The sequence below is a fragment of the Lactuca sativa genome, chromosome 3 (assembly GCF_002870075.4).
Source record: "Lactuca sativa cultivar Salinas chromosome 3, Lsat_Salinas_v11, whole genome shotgun sequence".
Taxonomy (NCBI): Eukaryota; Viridiplantae; Streptophyta; class Magnoliopsida; order Asterales; family Asteraceae; genus Lactuca; species Lactuca sativa.
The window spans coordinates 135,134,427-135,143,359 of record NC_056625.2 but is presented as its reverse complement, the minus strand read 5'-3'; the positions used below and the strand labels follow the sequence as shown (position 1 = coordinate 135,143,359).

Sequence of the window (8,933 nt, the reverse complement as noted above, 5' to 3'; positions counted from 1 at the left end):
TTGAAAATACAAAATGCTTTTGTCCAAGAGTTCTAGCGACAAACTCAAGTTTCAACTGAAGAAAGAGACGCATCACTAGAGAACATAAAACTTGCTTTTGAAATTAATTTGGATGCTCGATGCAGTCATATCAAAGACATTGAGTTTAAGCCTTTTATGGTTGTGTTTATATACGATTAGGGAAAACCATAACTGCTACCACCACTTTTACAACCACCACCACAATCACAAGCAAAACAATACTATTTATTATTAAAATCTCATATATATATATATATATATATATATATATATATATATATATATATATATATATATATATGAGGATGGTTCAATTGAAAAAAAAAGGTTGAGAATGGGGGAACCATTCTTAGCCAATCATTTAATGAGCTTAAAAAACACACGGTGGCAAACTTGTAAATAATCCATATACATTAATGAGCGGTGGCAAATTTGTAAATAATCAAAAAACATTAAACCGTCAGGGCACTTGAGTAATTTGATATCACGTCAAATCTAGACAGAAAAGCACCATTTCCCTCTTCAATACACCATAACACGAAAACCATTTGAAGAAGATTCGACAAGAAGAAAAACATCTGCAGAAGCATCAAATAACATAAACGAAGAAAAATGTCTTCCGATGAAAACATGAACGAGACCATTTCCTCACTCTTGACAATGAAAGGTAACCATCGGCGTTTTTTCTCGAGTTTTTAACGATTTCGAATCATTTCTAAAATTATCACTTGATTACTTGAAATTTCTCGTAATGATCGAAAATTATTAGTTGATTCAGAACTAAAAACATTGTTTTCACACTGTTCATTCTTCAAAATAGGTTGTTTACTTCAATTTTACTTGAAATTTATGATACTCGTTCATTCTCGTAACCCTTCTTCGTTATTACTTTATTTACTTGAAATTTTTATAAGAATCATCCATTATTATTTGATATATAAATGTTTTTACATCGTCTCTTGAATTTTCATCTTTATTCAAAACTATTTTGTCAAAATACAAAGGTTACTTCACATTTCGCTTATGTTTTCCTAATATTAATTATTTACCCTTACAGAAACAACACCAACAGTGAAGAATACATATAAACGAAAACCAAGAACAAATCAAAAAGATAAATAAAATATGTTTTGTTTACTTCTGAACACAAGCTAAACTAATATTTATTCGTGAATATGTATGTTATATTCACATATGAATAGAAGATAGCTTGCTGTCGTACATACATTATTCAAATGTGAATACAACAATAATGACTTTTATATATGTTCTATTCACATATGAATATAACAAAACATATTCATATATGAATAAAAAAATATGAATACATATGTTTTATTCAAATATTCATTCGTGAATATGTACGTTATATTCACATATGAATAGAAGATAGTTTGCTGCCATACATACATTATTCAAATGTGAATCCAACAAGAATGACTTTTATATATGTTCTATTCACATATGAATATAACAAAACATATTCATATGTGAATAAAAAAATATGAATACATATGTTTTATTCAAATATTCATTCGTGAATATGTATGTTATATTCACATATGAATAGAAGATAGCTTCCCGCCATACATACATTATTCAAATGTGAAGACAACAATAATGAATTTTATATATGTTCTATTCACATATGAATATAACAAAACATATTCATATGTGAATAAAAAAATATTAATACATGTGTTTTATTCAAATATTCATTCTTGAATATCAAATTCATTTACCTTCTACTTACTATTGAATGAAGGTAAGAACACTAACATTTCCGATAAAGATTCACCAACAATCAGAGAAACAAGATCAATGCAAAAGAGGAAAAATGTGAAAGGTACAAAATGTCTATCATATCGAATATATTCATATATGAATAAAATTGTATATATTATTTATTCATATATGAATAAAAATGTATATATGAATAAAATGGTATATATTTTTGTAATAAATAAATAAACGAACATATATCATATTCATATATCATTAACTTATTCAGATATTATATGTTTTCATTTACCAGATAAAAAAGAAACAAAAGTACCAAAGAAAATAAAGCATCAAAGCAGAAAAAGTCCATCAAAAAGGAAAACTCCTGAAAAACAACAACTACAAGATTCTGATTCTGATTTTGAAAGTAGTCATCCATCGAAGAAGGCAAAAAAAAAGGAGTCACCAATCAAAAAAGACAAAAAAAAATCAATGGTAAAAGAATTTTACTCAATGAAAAACAGATGTTCACCAGAGGCATTACTATCTATAATCCTTGGGATGAGCAAAGAACAAAAAGAATGTGTATGATCTATGGGTTTTGGAGCTTTGTTAAAAATGAAAATCATAGATATACCACTGAAGCTGGGATTTTATGTTCTTCAAAAATTTGATTCTAAGAGAATGGTGATAGATATTGAAGGAAAGGAACTGAAAGTAACAGCAGAGTCTGTTCATGACATGTTGGGCATACCAATTGGTGGAACCAAACTTACACAACTGGATCAATGGACTAAGGATGATACAATTTATGATGAATGGAAGCAACAATTTAAAAAAGATTCAATCATCCGACTGAGTGCAATAAAAAATGTTATTTTTTCTACCACACAAGCTGATTTCAATTTCAAATTTAACTTCTTAGTTCTTTTTGTCAACACGTTTTGCGAGTCAACATCATTGGGAAGATGCAACCTGTTTCCCTTGAGTTATATTTCAAGAAGAACAGATATCAGCAACATAGACTGGTGCAACTATGTTTTGGACTGTCTTGTCAGAACAAAAAACTCATACATACCATACTCATATACCAGCTTTTTTGTTGGACCTTCAGCTTTCTTGATGGTAAGTTATTTTAATGTTTATACCCAATTTTTAATAATATTGATTATTCATAAACTAATAACAAATATTCATTTATGAATAAGAAAAATATATTTTTTAACAAATAATGGTTTACATTACTTATTCCTATATGAATAAGTCATTGCATATTCATATATGAATAAGTAAAAAATAATATTACTTCTTTATATATGAATATCAATTAGTTATCATTCATGTGCAGTTGTTCTATGCTGATAACATCCACTCAGAAGCTTTGATAGTAACACGTAAACGTCCAACAATTTGTTATTGGAGTTCATAGAAGATTAGATATCGAGAGGCATTTGAACAAGAAAAAGTTAAATTTGGACTTGGAGAAATAAATGAAGAATTTGTTGATCAACAAGATAAAGGAGATACAGATCTTGAAGACAATGATTATGATAAAGATGAAGATCATTCTGTTGAGGTAATTAGTTTGAACATGTTAATAATATAAGATTACATTAAATTATTATATTAAATTCTAATCATATACTTCTTTTTTTTACATAGGCATATGAATCAAAAATATCAAAAATGATTAATAGTTTTGAGAGGATGAAGGAAAAGCTGAATTCAAAGTTTAATGATGCAATGACAAAGTTCCCTGAAAAGGAAAGTTTTAGAATTTTCAAAGAAAAGATGACAAATATGATTGTTGAAGAAAAAACTGAAAGCACGACACTTTTTAATTTTCCAATTAATGAAACTAGAGTTGAAGGAATCAATTTGACACCAATAATGGGTCAAAAAACAAATGATCAAACAGAAAATGAAGATAAAGAGGGAAATGGTGAAGAAGACAGTGATAATGGTGCAAGTCAACCAGAAGTAGATTATTTGCTTGATTCAGATGAAGCAGATAATGAAGAAATAAAGAATGATGCAGATAAGAATAAAAAAGAAGGTGAAATTGGAGTAAAAGAGAAAGATGGAAAGAGGAATGAAAATGAGAATGATGAAGAGGAAAAAGATGATCATGCTGAGGAAACAAATAATCATGAGGAGACTATTTAACAAACTGAAAATGAAAATTTGTTGGATAAAGTTGTTGACAACATTGTGGACAATGTCTTTGGAATTGGAATTTCAAGTTTAAATAGTCAAGAAGATGAAATCTAGAATCACCCTGAAATGAAAACTATTTTCGATAATATTGATATAGGTAAATTTTGTCTTACTTTTATTTTAAAAAATATATAAAAATATTAATACACAATAACAATTTTGTTTGTTAAATTTTAACCAGGGTCACCAATGAGTATAAGTAAAACTAATACTTTTTGCAGAAAAGGAAAAATTAGAAGTTGTACATGAACAAGGAACAAAAGTTAAAAAAACAAAGGGAGATGATACAGGTAAATGAATGACTTAAAATATATTACAATATTTATATTGATTTTTTTAATAACATTGTTTATTCATAAGTGAATAATACACTATATAAATGAATAAAAAATAAAAAATATTCATATATGATGTATATGTTCCAGGCAAGGAAAACTCTGAAGATAGAAATGAAGGAGGAACAGAAGCTAAGAACACGAAAGATGGAGGTGAAGAAAAACATACAGAAACTGGGAAAGGAAATGCAGAAGATAAAGGTAAGTAGTTGAATCACTAATAAATTATTATAATAAGTTTTATTATTCACAAATAAATAACGGAATATAAAAAAAATATTTCTTGTTCATAAATAATGATATGCATTACTTATTCATAAATGAATACATTACTTATTCACATATGAATTACTTAATCACAGTTCTTTATCTTTTAGGAAAGAAAAAGTCATAAAATGAAAACAAGAAAGGAGAAAAAGCTGACAAAACAAAAGGAAATAAAGGAGGTAACAATTTGGATAAACATTTCAGAATATAAACTCAAATATTATAATTAACTTACAACTATTTATATGATAAATCTCCTGGCATGCAGATACTCATCCAAGCTTTAGTCTAGGTCTCAGTCAAGATTGAGATCAAACTTCAAGTAAAAAATCTAATGAATCTTCACCAAAAAAAAGCACTTACAAATAAACAAATCAAAGACGACCATCAGAAGGTTGTTATCAGATTAGCAAAGAAAAATGTTCTTAATCCAAATCCAATATCTGTATCAATTCCTACTGAAGTAGGACCATCAAAGCATGATCTGGATCAACCAAGAGAGAAGAAGCTTGCTGATGCTTTCAAATCACCTTTCAAATGCAGAATAAAAGACACAAAACCCAAACTGACACATCAGGAGAGTATTGTCTGTGAATGGTTGTTCAACTTACAAGGCAATACATCGTAAGTAACTTTGTTTTATATACATTCATATATGATTATTATATAGATAATAATCTATGACATTTTGATTATATATTTGCAGAGATGTTGTTGTCCAAACAAAATATGGTCAGATAATAGAAAGAGCAATTATGGAAAGTCTATATGCAAACATAGAGATTTTTGGAGAAGTTTTAGACACTTGGTCTGATTTACTTAACCACCAAGAACTGGAAATGGATTTTGGAAATTCACCATACAGACTCTTCTTGAAAGTTGGAGTTTGTGTAAGTTTATGTTCTAAACTTAATTCCTTCCTTATTCTTAAATGAATACACCAATATGATGTATTCATTTATGAATATTATATTTTTTTACAACTGAAATTCACATATGATTATACAAATATCATGTATTCTTTAACATAATTATATATATTCAACTGAAATTCACAAATGATTATATTGGTTACATAATTCTTATCTAACTTCAACATTGTCTGATGAAAGAAAGTATGAAAAATTCTAGGAGAACTTTCATGAGAGTACCAATGGGTACAAAAAAATCTTGAACATAAAAGATATTGACATGGTATGTTAATTAAAGTTGTTTTTATATATATATTTTATCAACAAAATACTTACCATTATATACATAAAAACAGGTATTCTTTCCAGTTGTTAGAAGTGCTCACATTTTTGTGATTGTCTTCAACTTAAAGAAATCGTCAATTCAAATTCTAGACAATAGTGCAATTGAGGGGGGTTATGAAGGAAAATACGGAGTAATATTGAAACCTTTGGTATGTACCCAATTCACAACAACATAAAATAACCAATTTATTACATATCTAACTTTTATTTTATTTAATGATCATAAAAATTTCTTTGCGAGATACTTTAAAGAAATAAACCATCCACGAGCAAATGCAATCTCAAAAGAAAGTATCAAACCCCAACGACTTGAAATGTCATGGAGAACAGTTAAAAACAAAGTTGATTGCGGGGTCTTTGCAGTGAGACATATGGAGACCTATATGGGACAACCACTCTCAAAGTGGAAACCAGGTCTTTATAAAGAAAGTGCAGTTCATCAAACTACTTTAGAGAAGCTCAGGCAAAGATATGCACACATAATGCTAACTTCTGAAATTAACATGTTGAAGGCTAAGGTGTTGGATCTTGCTGAAAAATATCAAAAAGTTGAATTCAAAGTGCGTACTGATCATGCATACAAGGCTATACAAACAATTCAAAAAAGGTTAAAAGAATATTGATGATTGCTTGTGAAGATGAAAGAATGTTGAAGTGTGATGCTATAGAATAGTGTGTGTTGAAGATGAATGGATTTGAAGTACACGTAAGATGATTCTGCGAAACAAGTTTTAAATGGTTTGTTAAATGTTGTTGAACATCGTTTTAATATTTTGTGAAATGCTTATGAACAGCTTTTATTATCTTGTATTGAATGATTATGTAATAGAAAAAACTTCGCTTATTTCTATCAGTTTTTTATATTTAAATATTTTCCAAGTTTATTTATGTTTATTCATAAATGAATACGAATATGATATATTCATTTATGATTAAATTAAGAGTAATATGTCAGCATAACAAAGTTCATATATGAATATAACAAATTTCATATATGAATATAACTAACTTATTAGTAGAAACAAGTTTGCTTATTTATGCCATTTTTTTATATTCAAATATTTTCTAACTTTATTTTTATTTATTCATAAATGAATACGAATATGATATATTCATTTATGAATAAGTTCAAATTAATATGTTAGTATAACAAAGTTCAGATATTAACATAAAAAAGTTTAGATATGAATATACTTATTTATTATTATAACAAATTTCACATATTTGTATTCATTTATGAATAATTTACAATATCAATATAACTTATTTTATAGTAATTTAAAAACAAATATCAACATATCAATTTACCATATCAATATAAATGTGTATTATTCATACATGAATATTATTGTTTATTGTTTTTATCTGCATATATTCATAATGAATTAAACCAAAAAACATAAAAAAAACACTAAATAATCCCTAACTGTCTTTTGCTGATTTAGTAGCTCCAACTCTTTCTGGAGAAGTACGTAAATTGTGTGGAACTCGTTTTCCACATCCTGAACACATTTTATGTTCTTTTTTAGAATTTTCATATGCTACTTCACCTGCACTTGGAATTCTTTTCTTGATTTCAGAACCTTTATTGCTTTGAACTTCAGGAACATGAATATTAATCTCTTCTGGAATAGGAATAGTAACAACCAAAAGCTTGCATACAACTTCACCATCTGTCTTGCTTTTCAATCCAGGAGAAATATAATCACTCTCAAATTCCTTCAACAACATTTGTTGCTTCTCAGCAAACAAAGCCAATCTCCTTTTGTCATCTCTTATAATATCCAAACATGATTCAAAACTATAATATGAATCATTGAGTAGCTTTACATTCTCACAATCACCTGAATCGGATTGAACAAAACTAAAACGATAATTTCTTGATATCACATCCTTTCTCCATCTCTTCAAAATGTACCTTTCAGGAATTTCTTTAACACCACATCTCATCATTATTGTAAAAGCATGTCTGCATAAAACACCCATACACTTAAAATGTTCACAACTGCAATTTATTTCTTTTTCTTCAGCTTTTATTTCAACCTGATACAAAAACAAAATTTACACATTTACATTCATATAAGAATACTCATATCAACACTTATATATATATATATATATATATATATATATTCATATATTCATATAATATTCATATATTCATATATGAATAATCTCATTTTCATATATGAATATTCTCATATTCATATATGAATATTATTACATTTTTCATAAAAAACTAGTAAAATTACCTTAAATTCATTTTTAAAATTACTTTTACTGTTGTTGTGCTGCACAATGTAAACTTCCCAACCATCTTCAATACCAACATATGAGTATGTACAGAAAAAACATGCTTTATATATTTCTTTTTGCACCTCAAAAAAATAATGTACTTGTATAAACCTTTGATGCTTGCAGTTCTATTTCTCGAGGTGTTTGCATTTTATATGATGCTTTCTTTGATGCCTTACCAAGATCTCGTTGAGTATTCCTTTGCTTTTGAATGGCAGTGTCGTAATTCATCATGAAACTCAAAAGTAAGTTCCCACTTTCTGAGTATGTATTAAAGAATGAATTCATACTCTCTGACCTCGATGTAGTCTTCATCAAACCACACATTGAAATATCACTAAAATATCCAGGTATCCATGAATCACGTATTGTAAACATGTCTTTAAACCATCTTGTGTCTTCAAGATTGAATTCCTTCATAAGCAAACCCCACTTCACCTCAAAAGCATCAGGTTTCATATTAATGTCCTAAACAAGCTTTGAAAACCTTTTTCTAAAGTATGTGTTAGTAAATAAATCATCTGGTATCTGTATTTAAACAAAAATATTCATAAATGAATAAATAATAATAAGTAAAATAACAATCAATATTCATAAACGAATATACTAATAAGTAATATATTTGAAATATATTAAAATGATACCTTTTTTCAACTTTTCCATTATATGCAACATACATAATCGGTGCTTTGAATTACGAAACACATTCTCAAAAGCTTGTTTTATTGCAGCATCTTGATCGGTTAAAACAAGTGTTGGTTCTTTCCAATGAGTTTTAAGAAATGCTTTAAGCAACCAAGAGTAAGACTCAATGCTTTCA

The 8,933-nt window shown here is 27.6% G+C and overlaps 1 protein-coding gene across 1 annotated transcript; it reads right to left on the bottom strand.

Moving 5' to 3' along the window:
• Window positions 1-7,240: 7,240 nt before the first annotated feature.
• LOC111881038 (protein FAR-RED IMPAIRED RESPONSE 1-like) lies at window positions 7,241-8,572 on the bottom strand. The gene is made up of 3 exons (XM_023877431.2): window positions 8,215-8,572; window positions 8,071-8,135; window positions 7,241-7,861 (listed from the first exon to the last, which is right to left on the bottom strand). Exons 1-3 carry the CDS (start codon window positions 8,570-8,572, stop codon window positions 7,241-7,243), a joined length of 1,044 nt encoding a protein of 347 aa, XP_023733199.2.
• Between the last annotated feature and the right edge of the window lie 361 nt (window positions 8,573-8,933).

Bases quoted from the DNA above. Each gene is read 5' to 3' on its own strand.
- LOC111881038 (XM_023877431.2), bottom strand. From the start codon at position 8,572: ATGAAACCTGATGCTTTTGAGGTGAAGTGGGGTTTGCTTATGAAGGAA. The intron at 8,136-8,214 runs GTACATTATTTT...TTGGTATTGAAG, and splicing joins AGCATCAAAGGTTTATACAA to ATGGTTGGGAAGTTTACATT. The intron at 7,862-8,070 runs GTAATTTTACTA...TTTTTGTATCAG, and splicing joins ATTTTAAAAATGAATTTAAG to GTTGAAATAAAAGCTGAAGA.